Raw genomic sequence first — 19,793 nt, 5'->3', positions numbered from 1 at the left:
AGATAGGATCTCATTATTTTGAGATTTAATTAATTGTATCCTATCTCAATATATTGACTTATTTTCTAAAATAATGAGATACTGTCTCAAAATAATGAGATAGTATCTCAATATACTGACTTAGTCTCTCAAAATAATAAGTATGTCAATATATTTACTTAGTATCTCAAAATAATGAGATAGTATCTCGAAATACTGAGATAGCAACTTGCATATTAATGAAAATGGTGCCTTGGTGCCTTTTTAAAGTTGTTTTATGCGGCAGAAAACGGCTTCCATACATAGGAAGGTATACAAGAAAAGGTAGATTCTACCTGCTGATTAAACATTTAAACTGCCACTTTATGCCTTTACTTGTTTTATTAATTACATTCTAAATTTAATGTGCTCAAGAACCAGAATTTTTTAGTAGTATTTATCTTTAGTAGTCATAGTAGTGTTGTACTAGGCAATTACACAATGAATCGATACAGAGTCGATTCAATGAAGAAGCAGGTCTAAAGAGAGCCAGTTACGTTGCTTTTTTTCCACTTTAAGCGTGACGTAGGACCCATTGAAGAGAGCAAACAGTGGACACTTCATCAGCAGCGCTCCAGAAAGCATCCACACGCGCACCTCTCCTCTCCTCTTCACAAGGTAAGAGACGGTTGGCTTAACAGCAGAAACTTTTGCGATAACCCATCGATGTTCTATGAAAAGACTTGTAAACTTATAAGACTGTTAAAACTTTTGTGTAATTCATTGTACAGCACTGGATTCAGCCTGTCTAACGGTCAGACATCGATCTGAAAGCCTAAAGTGTATTTTTATGATAGTTTCATTCCCGAGTGAGGGGCACACTACCCACAAAACGACCCTCGAGCACAACTGACTCTCGTCAGTGTGCTGCAAACACATAAGGGATATTTTTAAGAAGTCACTTGAAATGTACAGTTAAGAAACGTGTCGAAGTGCCCGGATTAATAAATAACTATCTGGAGAGGATGTTTGTATCTGTTTGGTGGTGGCGCTGGGGTGTTTGCACGTAGCTTTTCAGCAGTAATTTCTACAGTATCCCCTCGTTCTAGAATTTCAAATGGCCACTAGCACGTTGACATCAGCTTTGGTTTTAATATGGTGCTCAGAGTGGGAAAACACCTTGCAAAGCCTGAAACATCTGCTTGCAATAATAAAGAATGTCTTGAATTTTAATTACACATAACATACCAACTTAATATGTCAACTGGCTCTGGTTTAATTAATCTCACACTCATGTTAAAGCAGTCCAGTGGCTTTCCACAGTGTTTAATCTGTATGCACATAATTCATATAATTACTCTCAATAACATAGCTGGTTGTTTTTACATAAACAACTTCCCCTTGTTAATTCTGATTGAATTATGAGAGACACTCTGGCTCCACAGAAACCAGTGAGTGTAGCCCACATTCTCATAAATGAAAAGCCTGCTTGTGGACCTTATGCAATAACAGAAACATCTTAGTAAGTGGGCAGGCGAAGCTTGTGCAGAGAGCACAGTTTAATATAGGCAAGTATGGAGGGAAGGAACAGCTGGTTAAACAAATATTATGGGCAGAGTGCGCATAGTGGTCCACATTAAAACGAGCTGCTTTATTTAGCCTATCACATGAATGAAGTATTCAGTGGTACTAAGGTGTACATTTTTTCTGTCTGAATTATTTTGACTAATAGTTTCAGACACAATATGGTTGATATTTGACCTGTCTTAGACTTACGTTAGTAACATTTCCACATGATGCATCATATATTTATGAGTCAAATGTAAAATTGATTTAATTCATAATGCACTTCTGTATTTATTTGAATGTTATTTATTTGCATTAATATCATATATGTGTATTTTCATATGTATTATATATCTTATTATATTTAATCAATTCCATATGATTTCATATATTAACCAAAAATCAGTGTTATCATACATTGTTCAAATTTTTTTATAATAGCAGAAAGCTCTGATATGAATACACACTAAACACTGTTTAAGAAACAGATATGTCCAGGAAAGTTAAATGCACCTTAACATAGTTAGGTTCTAGTGGATTTACAGATGAGCAGCCAGTGGTGTTTTTCAGCTTTAACGGTTTTTGAGGCTTGAATTTCATGGTTATCTTTTCACTCTGATCACTTGTATTCCAGAGGGCTGGGCAGGGCAGGCTGACCCCTGACCTGTTCATTACACAAATGAATCCTACAGTCCTTTCACTGTGACCTTTTACTCCACCCTGACCAGTGCCTAGCTATTGTGAATGGTCAGCCTAAAGCCATGCAAGAGATTTACTCCATAGCCATAGGCCAGCCTCCTTCTTTGCTACTTGGAGATCTACTTCAGGACATCTCAGCTAAGCATCAAACAATGAGTGTCATTTGCACTGTCACTAATTGATTTATTACAAAAGAAAAAAAATCAACATGTCTCATTTGGCACTGGTAGGACTTCTTTGTTTTCTGCATGCATTCACTGTTTTGCTGTATTATGGGAAGCATTCCAGAGGTTTTACACATAGCTCCGGGTGTGTAGCTGTTTAAACATTGAGGTCTCTGATGGCACTAGGCCCTATGGCTGGGAAATCACATGCAATCTGAATGTACTCATATGGAGCCAGTCTGATTTAATGAGATGGTATGTTGAGATATACTTGCCCTAGTGAGACTGAAACAAGAAAGTTACTTTTCACTACTTTTGGAATTGCAGTTATTGTACATTTATGCTATTAAGTGGAGGACATGACGGGGAGGAAAAAAAAGAAAAAAAAAGTCAGTCAGTTATAGATGCTGTAAATAAAATGTTTTAAAATATTGAAAGTGTGTTTATAATTCACATCATTGTTATTGAAACATTTTATATTGAGATATATATTGATACTGAATTATTGTCCAGCCCTAACACACACACACATAAAACTGAGTGCTATAATATATTCGAGGCTTGTTTAAAAGAGTTGGTTACAAATGACCATTCAAGAAACTTCCAGGAGATTCCAGCTCTGTGTTCCATTAGTAAATTTGGTTAGTCTGTTTCTATATATACTCTCTATTTGCATTAATCGTGTAAGTGAACAAATTGGAAGACACGTTCAGTGGAAGGGTGGACACAGGATGCTTGCTCCTGCCTGCCTAGTGAAGTGGTCAGTGCAATATTCTGCCATACTGAGCGGTCTTTGTGTAAGCTAAGGTGGTGCGAGTGTGACGTAAAAAAAAAAAAAACACAGCGGTCTAATTGAGCTTCTCAAAAGGTGGACTGGAGTGAACCTACCCCATTTACCAGTGGGACAACAAAGACACTCAAACATAGACGTGAACATGTTTTGTATTCAAATAAATAGTCTGTCACCAGCAATTATTTAAATGTCAGCAAAAATTTAATTATCTCTCCTAATCCTGCAATGGGCTCAGGTTGAATAATCTATGGTTTGATTTGTATAATGCAACAGAATATAAATGTTATAGGTAGACTAAGCTTACATGTATCCACTTTTGAATGAAGTCCCAACTGTGCTGTCAACACACCCAGGTACTTCTGCCTTCTCAAAGGCTCCTTATGCTTTCACCACTGAACCCTCCCTGGAATCAATGGAAGCGTGTTTCCTCCAGCCACACTGATACAGTGTATGGTATAAAACTGCTGCAGCAAAATACTATTCATGTAAAGAACGCTGTACTATGTTATCAGAGTACTATATAACTGTTCTTTATGAAATCTCCTACTAAAATGTGTGTTATTTTAATATATTTTAAATTAATTTTTATTAATGTAAATATCCAAAACTATTTGTATTTTATTAAACATACATGTATTATCTGATTATTAGTGGCAATTCAGAATTGTATATAAAATTTGGGTACCAAAGAATTTTCAAACTTATACGCAGTTATAAATGCAGTAAAAATAATAATTTAAAAAAAGGATTTTTGTGCATTATCAGAGCTTTACCTGTGCTTTCAGTATACACTGAATAAATTACACGTTTAGGTGTAACTTTGAACAGTTTTCCTCAAAGCATTTTTAGACTCTGAATCAAAAAACAAACCAATCTAGAAGAAGAGTTCCAATTATGGAATAAGACGGGTTTTTTTTAATCTACTGGAGCATATTTGGGGCATGTTGCTTCAGAAGTGTCTTAGACAGACTTCTGAGTGCAGCCACAGAATGTGAAGTACATGAACTTTATAAAAGCTGGAAAAGGGTTGTTCACAGTTGTGTAAACAATAGAGAGAAATCTACCATATCATTCATATTAAGACTAAAGTTTTTAGCAACAAGTGGAACTAAAAGTAAAATGGTAATCTACAAATATATTTCATTATTTGCATGTAAACATCCTGGCTTTAATTTTCCCCCAAAGCCTTTGTAATTCCATTATCCAGTGCCTTTAAGGGAAGAAAAGTATGTTGGTTTGTGGTAATGGAAGGTTATGACATCAGTCGTATGTATGTACTACACCTGTAACTTTTAGCATATGTAATCGAGACCACATACTGACCTCACTTTTTCGTGGTTGTTAGAGAGTGAGGGTCTTCTACACATGGCTCTTGGGGAATTTCATGGAACGGTTTCATATAGCCTTGTGTGACAAGTGGTTGGGAGTGGTGCTTAAGAATATGAAATTGTTATTCAGTTATGCAGTCTTCAGGGCCAGTTAAACATGTCAGGATGTTCATGCTAGAGATGTTTTTAGAGCTACACTCTGAAAAAGACTCTGAAATGCATGGTTTAAGGAACGTTTTAATTAAATCTGTATTAGATTTGTTCATAAAAACTGAACAGTTTGTGAAATTGCAGATGTATACTTTGTTAGATATTTACTGTGTGTCCAAAATCCATTTCAGAACTTTTAAAACCTAAAAAGGGACTCTATAGTAGTGCAACAGTCTAAGTACTGACCCACATATATTGGTTAGCTGCCCTGTGATGCCTCAGCAATCCATGGCAAGAGTCGTGAATCTTTAGTGCCCTTGAATCTGTTTGGGTAGGATACTCAAACTCAGGTGTCTGCCAGCTGATGTGACAGTTCTAGGCATGAAGGGTGCCATTAGGGGCTGTCCAGTGGCATTGCATATGCAGCAAAAAGTTAAAAATATAGCAGTATTTGCCTTCACATGTCTCATAGAAAGCATGTATTTACCCTCACCCTCTTGTTAGTGGGATTGTCTGTGATTGGGTGAGAGGTGCTGGTTTGTGGGAATGTCAAACATAATTGGGCAGACAAGCCGGAATGTCAGGATATTTAATATATTTGTGTGCATGTGTGTATGTATAAACATTAAATACGGCATTAAATGAAATTTAATGCATTGTAATTATATTTAATTATTTTTTTTAAGCTATAGGTGAACCCTAGTCTTGGACTATTTTACTGTCATATAATAATGTTCCCATTAAAATGCAGATTTGTCTTTGTTTGAATGCTTCTGTTTAAATATACCTGATTACCTGCATGTTTTTATAGCAAATAAATAAATAAATAAATGCATGACATCATTCTCCCTTAAAAACACAGGTGGCATGCCCTTCCAAGTGATGTGGCTTCTTTGAAGAGAGGAGATGACGCATTAACACTGACTGACGAGTAGATTAGTGGTTATGAGTAAACTGCTTAAGTCTTGTCATTAAAAAAAAGAAAAAAAAGAAAATGCAGTTCACAAGTACTGAACATTTAGAACTCAAGCTGGTATGGTACGCTATTATTTAATTACGAGACAGTTTAATTCAGTAAAAATAGTATAAATATCAATGGTTATGATAATAAACACACACTAATATGAGTGTAGACAATGCACGTTAAATGTTTAACATAGTTGAAGGCCTTTGATTGATTTAGACCCTACTCCCTGCACAAGCCTGAAAATGTCTTCAATCAGTAATCTGTGATTATTAGACATTGTCCAGATGAATGCAAGTATCATCATCTTATTTGAGGATAAAACTTAAGTATGTGCATTTTGCAATATTAATCATCTGGTTGCTTCTTCTTACATGACTAGTAAACACTGCTTATCCCAAATCATGGCTGTCTATTGCCTAATAATACACCTAGAAGTGTAATATAATGGGAGAAAAAAAAAAAATAATAAAAAAAACATTCTTGCGCAATTCTCTTCTGGTACATTGTGTAATGGGGCAGAGCTCTAGCCAGAACTGATCACTGATTACTCTTCTAGTGTTAATAAACAATAAGTCTTATGAAAGTGGCACAATGAAATATTCTTTTCCATCTTTCATTTTCCACATTATCTCTTGCAAAACGTGGGCTAGCAAATTTGTCAGGTCAATGTGGTAGGATTATGCATTAGTAACAATACTAACTATAGATGTAAAGTTTACTTTATTTCAAGTTAAAGACTGTAATGTTTGTGTTCTTTATTTTACAAGACACTCTAGAGGCATTGCCTTTAACCATTAACAACACTACAGTGTATACATAAATATTCATTTAACAGCAAATCACAGATCAAAGTGAGCTTAATGGACACTGTGAAGAGGGTAGACTAAACGTCTCCATTCAGTTTGGAAAGGAGACATGTTTAATCATAACAAAAGGTTTGCATATCGCCAAACAAGGAAAGTTCAGTTGTTTAAGTTGAAATAATAATGTCTTCCCAAGAAAGCCTGGCCTGAGTTAAATGGTCACGTTAAATTACAGCATTCCTAGACCTAGCACTGTCAATAGGTCATTTGTTTTCTTTAAAAATAAGGCTATGTTTGGCAACTCACAGTAATACTAATTGGTCAGGACTGTGGCCATACAGCTGACAGCACAGCTATCACAGCTCACTGCTCTTTATGTTGCTGTTCCCCATAGATGCTAGTTTTGCTGCATAAGCAGCCAGAAGTTCCCATTTGCCTGTTTTAGTCTTTAACAGACTGCTATTCCGGAGACTCTGAGAGCACTGCATAAGACTCAAAAAGACTAAATTATTATTTCAACACTTAAAACACCACCTACTCTTTGTTTTGCACACTTTGTTTTTGCACATTTTACACTCTGCACTTTACATAAAACTATTCATTACTGCTTTTTACAACAGGCTGATCTTTGCACAACTGTTTTTTGGAAAAAGGTTATATTATTGCCTCTGCTGAATTCTTGAGAAGACTTATTCAACACGGTCAGAAAACCTGTCACTGTGGAGGTACCCTCAATGGTACATAATCTGTCCCTTTAATTAGGGAATATAATTATACCTTATTCTATTATGATTATAGATTTTAAATTGTGTTGATTTCATACACCCAATTTAATTTTCAGGACTTATGTTGTTTTCATTTCACACAGTGCTGTAATTTAAAACAAAACTGGACTTTACAACCAGGTACGTTTACACTGTTTGTACCTTTAGACTCACTGTTTGTACTCATAGACTCCATCATTTTGATTTGTTTTTCAAGGAAGAAGTAGGCATCAAAAGCATTTCACTACTAGTTGTACCATGTAGGTGCTATATATATATATATATATATGTCAAATATAATCATATATATATATATATATATATATATATATGTGTGTGTGTGTGTGTGTGTGTGTGTGTGTGTGTGTGTGTGTGTGCGCGTGTGTGTGTGTGTGAATTAAACTTTGATTTATTAGATTTCTTTATTTGAATTATTCCTATAGCTTTTAGAAATCTTATAAAACATGTACTATACTGGTCTTCATGCATCTGATTATGTGCAATCAAGAGAGTGAGTCAGTGTTTATACGGTCTTGCCTTTGACTGAGCTCCAGCTAAAGTTGGGAGCGATTCAACAGCTGAAATCATTCCCTGTTGCAAAGCTGATGACAAATTCCCTGGCGATAAAGTCTCCAGGTGATATCACATATACGCTACACGTGTCTATTAGAGCTGGTATATGATGTGTTAATCAAGCTAGCAGCTTATTTCAGCTACCTTCTGCAGTCAAGCCCACTGTTGTTTATCTACTAAGAAGTGTCTCTGATAACATGCAAGCTAGGGCTCGTTTTCCCGATGCTTGGGCTCACTATAAACAATACAGTGTGACAGTGGAATGTGTTTAGTGACATAATCTCCTGTCAAAAGTGTATTTGCTGTTGACTGGATTTAAAGGGGTCTGTGTTTAGTTAAGTGTTTCCCCACACACACACACACACACAAAAGCGTATATTTGGCAGTCGTTACATCGTAGATGCTCCCTGGAGCTCTGGGTGGGACAAAACTGTAAGCTGTTACAATTGCAATAAAACCGTTTTTGTGGGCTGTCTTAGCCCTGCAGATCTAATGGAGTGTATTTACTTCCTGTGTGTAATGTGTGGGTGTGAGTGTGTGTTTGTGTGTCTTACTGTGACATTGAAAGTAGACTTTCTCTGCATTGTATTTTGCTGCAATGAACTTTTCCCCCCTCTTTCATTGCCCTGTTTATCTTTTTGTTTGTCTCTGCTGCAAAGAATTCACTAATCTTTTCCACTGTCCATGCTGTAACTTTTCTGTCGTGGAATAGGGCACTTCACTGTGTCCTCTCATGTTTTATCAGTGGTGGATCCCTGGTATGCGTAATGACTATTTGCAGGCTGGACTGGGGGTGGGGATTAAATGGAGGGGGTGGGGAAGACTGCTCTGCAGAGAGAGCACGGTTCTGTATTGCTGACTGCAGAAGCACTACCTGGCACCCTCTGCCAGTGCGTCAGCACTCTGAAATGAATGAAGAGAAAAAAAAGAGATCAATCAGTGTGACTGCAGAGAGAGGGAGAGGAAGAAAAAGCAAGAGTAAGAGAAACCAGTACAGTGTGCCTATCTGCACATACAGTAGGCTTGTGACTAGGAGTTTACACTCTGAAAGATGGTAAGTGCACTTCACTCCTGTCTGTTTAGGCTTTGCTGTGTTTAGAGGAAATCATGATGTAGTGGGACAAACTGTGCTCAAAAAGTGTGGCAGGTAAAGTTTCGTATTCAGAGGTGCTGTGTTTATGCATACTTAATTGTTTTTTTCTGCATTTTGTTACATAGAGTGGAAATTCTAACCCAAGGGAAAGTCATATAGAATACATTCTCTGGTCACTCATGCATATTCCAATTTATACCTCTATTTGTGTAGCTGCCCTGTTATTGTATGTGTGCCTCAAGATGAGGAATCATAGTGTGTGACAAAGACAATATATGCACTGTACTGTCAGTGTAAGCATACAACCCCCCACCTCCAAGGGAATCACTGCAGATTGTAATATAAAGGAGACTCAGAAGCAGGTCACTATTTCGAATGATTTAAACAAATTTAGACATTTTCTTCTTGATTTTCTTAGTCCATATGCGTCTCAAAATAACCATTTGTGGCTGTGTAGAAGACATACTGAAGATTATTGAAGATTATGTCAAAATGTGCACTGACATTGTTATGTCCTCTTTTTTTTTTTTGTAGTAAAGTGACTCCATTGGTGCTATTTAGAAACATGATCATGCTGCTTCTCCTCTGCTTCCTCTCCCTGAGCCAAGCAGACAGCTTTGACCAGGCATATAGTGACCTGGAGCACTACAGGACTATCTACATCTCAGGTAAGTTGAGGGCAAGTGTGCTTTCCCTGCTGGGAGAGTTAAAAAAAGAAAACGAGGGCTGCAGTTGTCATATCCACATTCTACCATGCCTAAAGCTGTTTGTTTGACCTGATGGCTACCTTCAGGTGGCCTATTTTAGAAGCTGATTTTTCTATGCTCTTGAAGATCTACTACAAGAGGTTAATAATAGTAAAAATAGGGGTAAAATAAATTATAAAGCATTTTTTAAATAAAAAATATTTGTCATTTGTAATAAGACACATTTGTGAAAAAAACAATACATTTAATTATCAAAATATTTGAATATTATTTGTATTATCATACACCATCTGAAGAAAGGTTTGGTTTGTCTTTAGATGTGATGAAGTCCTTAAGCCATTTTTGATTTTCACTGTCATGGGATGTATTCATTTGCCAGGATTTTTCAGTTTATTTGCAGTAACTTTTTCACCTGGCTCCATAAGTTTATAGTACATCACACTCTTTATATACTATTCATATCTCGAGGATCTACCCAAAGTTTAGTTTTTTTCCACAGGAAAGACTTCTGTGTCAATTCATGTGGCACATATTTTACATCTTTTTGAATATTTCCCATAAACAAAACTCACACATACTTTTGGATGCACTTTTATACCCAAGAACAAAACAAATCGATGCAATTGCTTGATGGAACTCATGGCCAATATACTGACAAAAAAATTCTTCTTGTTTGGCATTTTCAAATGACTTGATCTTTAGTGTTTTTTTTAATAAACTGAAACTTGTCACAATAATTACCATAAAATGACCAAAGAGCAGGAGAATATTTGAATTTTAAATTACAATGATACGTAAAGTAAGCTAAATTTAAACTTATTTGTACAGCTAATTATAATATTTACTATGATGATGCTGTATTTATAGAAGTTTTTCTGTCTGATGGTAATGTTATTAAAAAATACCCAGAGTATATAGAAAACTGGAATGTATCAAATGTACCGTAACACATTTCAGATAACTTCTTGCAGCATATCCCAAAAAATTAACAGATGTACAGTGTTCATTTCTGCCTGCACACTTGTACAGAACAATTGTGAAAGTGATTGGAAAAGTATCTTGCAGAACCTTCTCTGCCCTTGAAATGCTTGTGTCCAGTGAGAACCTGACATGAGAAAAACATAAATTCAGATCAGATGATTAATGAAGTGGAGACCTTTTTAAAGTCTGCCATGAGGCTGGAGTTGTGTCCTTAATTTGTTCCTCAACAACCCCTATGTAGATCATATTAAAATCCTTAGCAGGCAGCACAAACAATGATATTAGGCTGCACTTTTGTCATTTAATGATAACTTGCATAGTATTGAAAATGACAACTGTCATATTAAAATAAATAAATAAAATTAATAAAATTAAGCCGTTTGAAAATGGCAAGAATAATTATCCTTTACTGCATTCGTTAAAAGATTTATCAAGGAAAAAAGTGCAGCAAAAGCATGTGCATCAATTTGTTCTGCTCTTAAGCATAATATTGTATTGTAATGTCTGTGTAAGTTTTGATTTAGACAATTTAATGATGAAGATGTGTTTAGTAGTTTTAGAATCTCTTTTTATAAACAGTTTCATTGTTAACACTGTGACCATCTATTTAAACTGCATCTGAAACAGCTAAATTTTATGTGTAAGGATTTTAAAACTTAAGAATTTTCTGTCTAACACAAACATGCAGGGGTGGTTCTGCTTTGAGAATCAAACGTGATGATTCATACATTTGCAGAACAACAACAATTTTCAAAGCCCACAATAAGTTCATGACAGTGAATTGTTTGGAGACGCCTTGAAATATTGAATGTACACTCTACGTCAACAAAAAGGCAGCATGTCTGCCTTAGATACTAGATTTTGTAGTTTAATATGAGTAACAGGGGTGCTGATGATGCAGTGAATGGGTGGTTTGTTTAGGCATTGCATCTTTACAATCCAAGGTTAACGTAATAAGTCAAGATTTGTGTTCATGCTTTAGACTTATGCACTTATTAACATTTACATCTTAAAATGGACATGTCATCCTTCATTATTTGGCAGATATCCATAAGCAAAGCATGGTTTAAAAGTTAAAACAAAGGGCATGTGGAAGGAATTACTTGGTTCAAAGATTATTGGCAATGTAACAAATATTTTGCAGCCACTTCCCTGTTTACACACAGATTTGGAAGGGAATTGCTCAATTTAATTAGTTATAATAGTTATTAGCCAGCATTCCAGCATCCAGCCTTTAATGGAACAGGGCCATGTAATTAATTCTATTACCACATTGCTACAAGGGATTGTCTTGTCATTAGAACTGTTCTTTGTGGTTTAAATACTACAAAAGCTAATTCTTCCCTTCCTCTAAAACTGCCCTAGTACCTTGAAACCTTTTATTCTCATAGTTTCAGTGCCTTTTACCTTACATTTTCAGAAAATGGGAATCGACTTTCGGTTGTAACAGAGCAAGCCAAAGTGGTGTCTCGACGTGGGGGCAACGTAACACTGCCATGCACGTTCCAGAGGGACCCTTCTTCTGCACCCAATCCTAAGCTGCGGATCAAATGGACTAAGCTGACTTCAGACTATCTGAAGGAGAATGACGTCTTTGTTGCCATGGGTTTCCATAAGAAAAGCTATGGTAGCTTCCATGGCCGTGTACATCTTCAGGAGGCCAGTGAGAATGATGCTTCGCTTGTCATTACTGAGCTTACACTGGACGATTATGGGAAATACAAATGCGAGGTCATAGATGGCCTGGATGATGGCACAGCAGTGGTGACCCTTGATCTTGAAGGCAAGTTAAAAAATTATAAATCAAGTAAAAAATTATATATCAAAACATATATTTTTTTTATAATATAAGTAAAATTATAGGTAAGGTTTAATAAAAGCCTTGTGGTTTGGAAGAAGGGACATGTACATTGCACATTTGTAAACTCAGTGAGATTAGAAAAAATAAAACCCTCTAATTGAAAAATCAGCATAATAACAGATTCATATGAGCTTTGCAATCACAGATTGGATGTCAAACCGTTATGTTTTCTTAAAATTATTATTACTGAATATTAAAACCTTATTATGTATATTGAAAATGACTAAATAAGTTGTAAATTGTAAGTAAGTTAAAGGACTGCCATATTCTGCCTGTTGTTTCAGAAATGTTCCATCCCCAAAGTTATTCAGTTGTTTCATAACTTGGTATTTTTTGCAAATTGCAATTAATAGCCTGTTAATTAAATCTCCCTATAGGTGTGGTTTTCCCATATTTCCCTCGTTTTGGCCGCTACAATCTAAACTTTCATGATGCTGACAAGGCTTGCCAGGACCAGGATGCTGTTGTGGCCTCATTTGATCAGTTGTATGATGCCTGGAGAGGAGGGCTAGACTGGTGCAATGCTGGTTGGCTTAGTGATGGATCAGTGCAGTACCCAATCACCAAACCTCGAGAGCCATGCGGAGGGAAGAACACAGTGCCTGGTGTAAGGAATTACGGGATGCGGGACAAGGACAACAACAGATATGATGTCTTCTGTTTTACTTCTCATTTCAAAGGTGTGTTGGTATTTGAATTCTTAAACTGTAAACAGAAAATTGCTTACACATTTAGGTGTGCATTATAAGCTTAGCACAAAAAGTAAGGATATTTGTGTTTGGTAGATTATTTCTTTGTTGTAACAATGCTTCATTGGCATTGGGGCTTTCTGAGGTTTTTACACTTCCAAGTACCATGAAACTTCCATGACTTCATTAAGAAAAAAGCTAATTATATTACACACTTATTTCTTCCAAAGACATTTCTGGATGTCAGATAAGGCAACCATGAGGGATTAGGTGGAGCTTTGAACTGTTTATGACGCTGTATTTTTGAAAATCTCTGGCCAACTTGTGCTAAGCAATCACATTAATCTTCACCTGTTGGCTAATAACCAGTTTCCTTCGTTCTGCCTCAAAGACGGTGCTGCCTTCAGAACCATATTAAGTAGTGCTTTTACACATGACGGCAACACATGTGGCTGCAGGATGACTTGCATATATTTCTGAGCTGGTTCTAGCCCTTATAGAACTACTAGGAGTGACCGACAAAGGCAGTGTTGGCAAGTGCTCACCACAAAGCCTGCCCAGTCATACTCAAAATCAATTGTCATCTGATTCCAAACAGAACGTGGAATTGTTGCTAAAGACAATACGGTTCCAGTTTGTAACAGTCCATGCTTCTTGTTGCTGCTTAACCACTGCTCCAACCACCTCCAAACAGCTTGGTCAGTGTAGTCTAGATGGTGGGCAGTTCATCAAAATCACCATCCTACTTCTCTTAGTACAATTACCCACCCTCTCTCAATGTGTTAACTAGGTAATATATCTTTGAGTGCATTGTATGTCTATAGCAGTAAATGATCTCTCATCAAGAGGTACACAACCAAAAGTGTCTGTTTATAGAGCACAGGAGTAAAGCACTTCTACACACTCTTGTGGCAAGACCCAGTGTCTAATCAAACCTCACTTGTAATCATTTACATATGTGCATGGAGGTTTAACTTAATTAATTCTCAGTCTTCAGCATACAGAGCTGTGAGTGAGTTAAATTTACCATCCTGCAAAAGTAGTTTAGTAGATTAAATAGTTTAGTAGTTTAGACAGTGAATTGTTTGAAAGCTCATTCTTGCTTGGTACATGATTTCAGCTGCTGAACAGTTTGGGGGTAACCTTTGTCATATTTTTCATTTCATAACAGTCACAGATTTTGAAATAAGGCCTTTCCTGATGTGCAATTCACCCATGCTATATGAACTTGGATGCTGGCATTTGAACTATGCACTGATAAAGTTGCATAGTTCCTCTGCGCTTTAGCCTGGAGGACATGGCATCCATGATTTTAAAACATATTTCAAATTTTTATTTATCTTACCACAGGGCACATCCACTTTTTTGCCATTTTAAATAAATCCAGGCACATATAATGTGGCAATGTTTGAAAAACTTTTTTATTTAAATTGGGTACTTTGTATCTTAAAGTTTAAAATTGCATCTGTGTGTGCAGCGATGAACTATACTAAGACAGTGGTTTTGGGAAGTGTTTCTTAGCCTATGCAGTTATTTCCATTGGAGAATAATACCTGCTTTTAATATAGTACCATGTTGAAAGCCACCATATTGGATCAAGGGCAAGTTCGCAATCAGATTTGCAATTGCAGTCAAGTACACCTTGCACTTTTGTCAATCGTGCCTCATTTATGTAATGTAAATCTGCTTTTCCTCACTCGAATGCCTGCTTGAGAACTGGTCCAAATAAAACTAATAAAACACCTGGCTGAAATGAAATGAAGGAAACAAAAACTGTCACTGTGCTGCAATTTAACATAATTATTGCATTGCCACTTAAGACTAAAGTTTTTATTAACTAATAATAAAATAAATAACAATGAATGTACAATTATATAATATCAACACAATGGAATTATATTTATATTAGTAGTGTCTATTGATTAAACAAATTTAATAACAAAATAAAGTTAAAATGCTAGCATTTGTGTATTATTGGGAGGGAGATAAATGTGTAATGTGATATGGCAAACTGGCAAACTCCTTTTTTAGCATTAAAATAGCTAAATAAAAAATGTAATGACTTTTGAATCATTTGCTGAGTAAAATTTTGTGAAGAGCTTTAGCATTGTACACAAAAACAAAACAAAATTAACACTACAGTGCACTGTGTGTGCAAGAGAAAAAAATGATTTTTAAGATATTTGATACATATTTCAGCATAAATGAAATGTAATCTACTTAAAACTTAAAATAAGTGTTAAATTGATATTATGTACTGTAGATAATATAATCACCATGTTCTTTGCTATTTTAGGTTGAGATTTTTTTTATCTTGAATTTTGGCACTCTTTGCCCATGCAGACTTTCACAGCATGATGAACCCCTACTGATCTTTATCCCTAAAAGACTCAGGCTTTGTGGAATGCTTTTTTTACACCCAGTCACATAAATGTATGAAAAACATGCCAGAAAAATGCATTTCTTTAAGCTAACCACAAATGTACAGCAGATGTCTACTAAACTCTGCTGATATTTTGACTGGATTTGGGTTCTATTTTCATATGAACTTTTTGACAGTAAATATTAGTGGTAGGTTTGGTTCAGTAAGAAAGGTGGGTTATGCAGAGATGAATTTTGTTTTGGGCCTGTTTGTCCTCCAGAGGCCCTGGAAACCTTTGAATTAGAGAGTAAGATTAGCTTGAAAAATTGGATAATGTTCAAACATATAGTTAAAATGTGATCTGCATAGAAAAGCCTTCAGAAAACATCTCTGCTATTTCATATTAAAGGTCAATGCATGCTAATCAACACTGACAACATTTTTGACACTGACAGCCCATTCTTTTGCCCCAAACTCCATTGGAAAAACCTCAAATTCATTGTATGTATTATTTGTACAGATAAATTGTATTGTATGGCCATCTTGGCCATAGCTGCTAATGATTAATGAAATAACTATATTTTTTAACATTAGTTCCTCGTTCTTTACTCTGCAGGTCGTTTCTACTATCTGATACCCTCTTCAAAGATGACATATGATGAGGCGGTGCTGGCATGTCAGAAAGATGGTGCACAGATTGCCAAAGTGGGCCAAATGTATGCAGCATGGAAGCTGCTGGGCTACGACCGTTGTGACGCAGGTTGGCTGGCCGATGGCAGCGTGCGGTATCCCATCTCCCACCCACGTCGACGCTGCAGCCCCACAGAGGCAGCTGTGCGCTTCTCAGGCTTTCCAGACAAGAAGCACAAACTCTATGGTGTCTACTGCTTCAAAGCAAATAACTGAGATGTACCCATATGAAGCATTGTGTTTTTGGCAGAAGGGAGGAATAGAGGAGTCAGTATGAGTGTGTTAAAACTGTGACAGTGTTTTCCAAATAATGTAATAAGAAAATGGTTGATAATGTTTTATGAAAGTGGTGGGGTTTTTTGAGGTGAGGATTTTGGGAGTAGAGGGACTGGAAGCAAAAAAAATTGCCCATGGTTCTGAAAAAACAAGTTTACTCCATAAGACTTTAACACCATAATTATAGTTTTCAAAAGAAGAAAAACAAAAATACACACATATATAGACATTTGAATGGTTAGGGTTACTGATATGTAATGATTTTCTATTAATCATGACAGACGAACTACTACAATATTACAGGTAGAAGAGAGACTGAATAAATAATAAAAGATCTCAGTAGTAATACAGCACCATTTCATTAAGCACGTGAAGACCTAAAAAGACACATTATGGCTAAATTAAGAGTTAATCAAACTATAGATACATTTGAGTACTATGTTTTCTAACATCCCTTGAGAATAGCGCAGTTCAGAGGGGAACACTCTGCCGTTTGGTCATAGCACAGTAACTCAGTCTCTCTCTTTCTCTCAGTATTCTTTTCATCATCCTTCCAGGTGCTACAATGTAAAGTGTTGTTTTTAAGTTATATGTTTTTAAAATTAGCTTTACAAATATATATTTTGTCTGTGGACCAAACATCCAATATTACATAGGTCATACTGAAGTGGTAAACACTCATTGTTCTATTATTTTTACAATACAACAAGCATTTATAATTGTATCTTTGTTAGGTATTTTTATTTTTTATTTTTGGAATGTCTTATTTATATAGCCCCTACATCTATATTCTCTTGACTGAGTAACTAATGACAGTGCTAAACTTTGTTCACAGATTACGAACCAGAAAACATAAATACATGCACTGATCTTGTCACTCTTAGTTGAAATTATATAACTAAGACAGGAACGTTCTTATTCACTGCAAGATATGAAAAGCACCATTGTGATTCAGACACAAGAGTTACTTTTTATAGTAGATTTTTTTATGTACTGTATTTGTATTTTACATACCGTTCAGGACCTTCTCATAAAGCCAAAGACATAAGCTTGGCCCATCAGCATCCAGTGGCAACCCTGGTATATACTAGACAGTCAATTCATTGAAGAAAAAAAGGCATGACTTCAATGTACATCATAAAAACTTTTCCTTGTAAGCTATATTTTTGAATTTGGAACCATAGATTAGTAAATGCATGTCAATGTATGAAATGAAAAATACACAAGTGGCTAATAAGAGATTTGTAGTAGCCACTTTGACATTAAGGGGGAAAAAAATCTCTAAAAATATTTTTTCCAGGGATGTAAACAAGCCGTTCAAATAAAGGCTTAAAGAACCCATAAAGAGCAATAGCAAAGCACACTGCATATTCAGCATGCTGCAATTAGAAGTTTCCTTTGAGTTGGCTGTGATGTATTAAACCTGGGGAGCCATTATTAATATTGATCATGGCCTCTGGAAACAAAACACACCGACTGCCAAGATCCATATTGCCTATGTTTAAGCAAAGACTGAGCAGCAATTCTACACAAGAAGGGCATGCGCTATATTAGTTAGGTGTTAACTTTAAAAGAAAATGCTTTAGAGAATGTTGTACTTTATTTAAAAAAAAAAAAAACTTTAGTTTTTACTTAAGTGTCAATTCATTTTACTTTTCTCAGTGGCAACTGTAACTTACAGGTGCCTTGTTTACAGTCTGAAGATTTACACATTTTGAATGATTTGTTCTGCATTTGTAGACTATTAGATACACCCAAATCTTTCATTTGTGTACATAAAACATTACAGATAGGATTTGATTGTATCTATGTAAAAAGCCCCTTGACACAGAGTCAGAACAGAAATAAAAACATAATAGAATTCATTGTTTGGATTGATTGAATATTATAAATTTTGCCTTAGAACAAGTAAGAATTTTTAAAATTACTAGCTTGATTTTAATTAAAAACAGGTTTTCTTTTTAAAATGTACAAATATATCAGGTCTCTTAAAGGGAATGGCTACAATTGTAGGATGTGATTCTCTCGGTTTGTTTACATTCAGTAGTTCCGTTTTTTAAGGTGGAATGGTATGTTTGAGGACGAGAAAAAAAACTTGTTTGTTCTAAGATTGTGTTCACTGTTTGAACTACCACAGAAATTCATGTTATTTGAGCTGTTTACTTTTGTAGCACTGTAACGCAGTTATCCTAGCCACCTCATGAATGTGAAGACATTTTCCACTTCATATAATCTAAAACTGCTAAAATAAGTAAATATTACTCACCTTTACAACAGAAATAGAGCAATATTTTCACATTGGTTCATGCCTTTCAATGTTTGCGGATCTCAGATGTCTAACTTCAGATGCAGGTTTGTAGCAAGCACTTCTGGTATGCATTATTTTATTATTATTTTTAGATATATGCGGTCTGCATAATTTGGTGTTAATTCCACCTTAAGTAATGTAGCTAGCTACTATAACAGACAAAAATGTCTATTTTACCCACCTATAATGCAGGACCGCAGTAATATCCTTATTTGTTTCCATGGTTTTCAACGTTCAGAGGTCTCTCAGTCAAGACATCCGGGTGAAGGGAGAGAGTCTCTGAACCGAGACACTTGGTTTGTTTCTTGTTTGTCGAAACGGCTGCGTACCATGACCGGTGTACTGACGAGTTGTGCTACCTTGTCGAAATGTGCTAAAATTGTACTGTTTCTGGAGTTTTACGCGATAGATTTGTTTTCTCCGGTGCATTACACAATCTCAGTTTACTGTTATTAACTGCTTGAGTATTCCAAAACTGTTCATGGCTAACTAAAAAAAACCAACTATAAAATCATTTCTTATCACCGTAATCTTTTAATTTCTTTAAGGGGATTTAGACTGTGTATATCTTCTGCTTATAATTCTGTAGGTGGCATTTTCTGAAACACTACATTTAGCTTATCAGAGTATACCTACTGTTTTATTTGAGCAACTGAACATATAAAAGGACAGCACATTTCGACAAGGTAGCACAACTCGGAGAGCTAGCAAATGGTCTCTGAATAACATAAAAAAATTATTGCTTGAATATCGCTTTTAAACATAAAAGCTATAGCTGGCAGTCCCTTAATTCAGGGATTACACATACACTGGTTTGAGAGTCTGAGTAGCTTACAATACAGGGCCTGTTGGGCATGAGGATGATACTGTGAGTAAGAAGGGGAAACCATCCTCCGCTGGTCGAAACAGCACCAAAACCATAAATCAAGGCCTCCAGTGTGTATAACTTCACAATAGCTATAACATATCAGTGGTTTAAATGAACTGATCTTGTGAGCAGTTGCTAATTGCAAGGTATATATATATATATATATATATATATATATATATATATATATATA

At 35.7% G+C, this 19,793-nt stretch overlaps 1 protein-coding gene and 1 long non-coding RNA gene across 3 annotated transcripts in view; one reads left to right on the top strand and one right to left on the bottom strand.

Annotated features, from left to right (window-relative positions):
- Positions 1–19,764, bottom strand: part of LOC136674534 (uncharacterized) — a 37,436-nt gene extending 17,672 nt beyond the window's left edge. Inside the window, exon 1 of the long non-coding RNA XR_010796058.1 lies at positions 18,691–19,764. This is a non-coding gene — a long non-coding RNA (uncharacterized lncRNA). The remainder of the gene's footprint in view (positions 1–18,690) is intronic.
- hapln1b (hyaluronan and proteoglycan link protein 1b) lies at positions 577–18,705 on the top strand. Of its 2 annotated transcripts, none has more exons than XM_066650553.1 (5): positions 577–636; positions 9,393–9,526; positions 11,967–12,329; positions 12,785–13,087; positions 16,075–18,705. In XM_066650553.1, exons 2-5 carry the CDS (start codon positions 9,424–9,426, stop codon positions 16,362–16,364), a joined length of 1,059 nt encoding a protein of 352 aa, XP_066506650.1. In that variant the 5' UTR covers positions 577–636; positions 9,393–9,423; the 3' UTR covers positions 16,365–18,705. The 2 variants fall into 2 exon arrangements, with proteins under 2 accessions (XP_066506650.1, XP_066506651.1); XM_066650554.1 differs by lacking the exon at positions 577–636 and adding an exon at positions 8,744–8,819.
- Positions 19,765–19,793: the final 29 nt, after the last annotated feature.

This window comes from Hoplias malabaricus, chromosome 18, assembly GCF_029633855.1.
Source record: "Hoplias malabaricus isolate fHopMal1 chromosome 18, fHopMal1.hap1, whole genome shotgun sequence".
In the NCBI taxonomy this organism is placed as follows: Eukaryota; Metazoa; Chordata; class Actinopteri; order Characiformes; family Erythrinidae; genus Hoplias; species Hoplias malabaricus.
Note: the sequence above shows the minus strand (reverse complement) of the source record. Positions and strands in the feature narration are given on the sequence as shown.